The 1123-nt window shown below is 53.3% G+C and overlaps 1 gene segment (V, D, J or C); it reads right to left on the bottom strand.

Annotated features, from left to right (window-relative positions):
- Positions 1 to 7: 7 nt before the first annotated feature.
- On the bottom strand, positions 8 to 382 carry LOC105309372 (the record flags this gene model as incomplete). The annotated part of the segment is given in 2 exon segments: positions 8 to 219; positions 321 to 382. Coding segments are annotated over 2 exon segments (258 nt in total), but the record flags the coding sequence as incomplete, so codon positions are not given.
- Between the last annotated feature and the right edge of the window lie 741 nt (positions 383 to 1123).

Here is a 1123-nt window from a genome sequence, read left to right as displayed (position 1 = left end):
TGGTGAATCTGCCCTTCACAGAACTGCCATAATTTGTGGTACTACTATCTGCATTAATTTCTCCAACCCACTCTGGCCCCTTCCCTGGAGCCTGGTGGAACCAGATCATCCAGTAGCTACTGAAGGTGAATCCAGAGGCCACACAGGAGAGTCTCAGAGACTCCCCGGGCCGCACCACATCTCCCCCAGACTCCACCAGCTGCACTTCACACTGGACACCTGTGAACACAGACACGTCCGGGTCAGGAAAATGTCACACGTCCGTGTTCCTCACTCAGACCCACTCACGTACTCAGTGTCCCTTGTTCCCCATCAGTCACCTCGTAAAACAGCGACGAGGAAAACCCAGCTGAGCCCAAACGCCATGGTGCGTCATGCGTGTTCAGACCTGATCCTGGATGGGGACACCTGGGAATCGTGGGGCTGGGCTCCTGTCCCAGAGCTGCAGGCTCGGGGCTGGGCTGGCTTTTATCAGCAGAGGGGCCCTATTTGCATGTGCTCTGACTGTATAAGGAGCTCTGTGGTTGGGGACCCACAGAGAGGGCAGCGACTCAGAGTAGGCGTCAGTGTGTTTGGGCACTTGGTGGCAATGAGCTCATTTGGTGAAATATGACTTTTACCGTGACATGTGTTACTTAATCACTTACACCATCATCTTAGTTCATTTTACTCATGCACATAAGTCATGTGATGTGATATCATTTACCCGCATCAGAGGTGAACAAGGCCAAACAGGACCACAGAGAGCTGGCTGGTGTCGAGAGCTCCCTTGTGTAAAAGTGAAATTATGTGTCTGGCCCTGCATGCTCCCCACTGCACCCCACTGCTCCCCTGGGCCACCTCCAGGACAGAGTGGACGTGCCCAGTGAGGTGCAAATCTCTGTCCTGCATGAGCACATGTGGGATTTGCTGCCTTCTAGTGCTAACGGAGAGCACGTGTGAGAACCAGGGTCACAGGTGTATTGCAGGCGCCTGCCCCATCTGAATGTCACTCTCTGTGCCTCTAACTTTCTCTGTCCACTTATAACTGCACTTGTACGGTAGTCGTCTTGCTGTGGTAGAGCTCTGTCAGCCACAGCCACGCCAGGATGATGTGTACAGTTGGAATCGCACGCACATTTAT

The sequence above is a fragment of the Pteropus vampyrus genome, unplaced genomic scaffold (genome assembly GCF_000151845.1).
Source record: "Pteropus vampyrus isolate Shadow unplaced genomic scaffold, Pvam_2.0 Scaffold735, whole genome shotgun sequence".
Taxonomy (NCBI): Eukaryota; Metazoa; Chordata; class Mammalia; order Chiroptera; family Pteropodidae; genus Pteropus; species Pteropus vampyrus.
The sequence above is the reverse complement of the archived record's forward strand: the minus strand, read 5'-3'. Positions and strand labels throughout refer to the sequence as shown.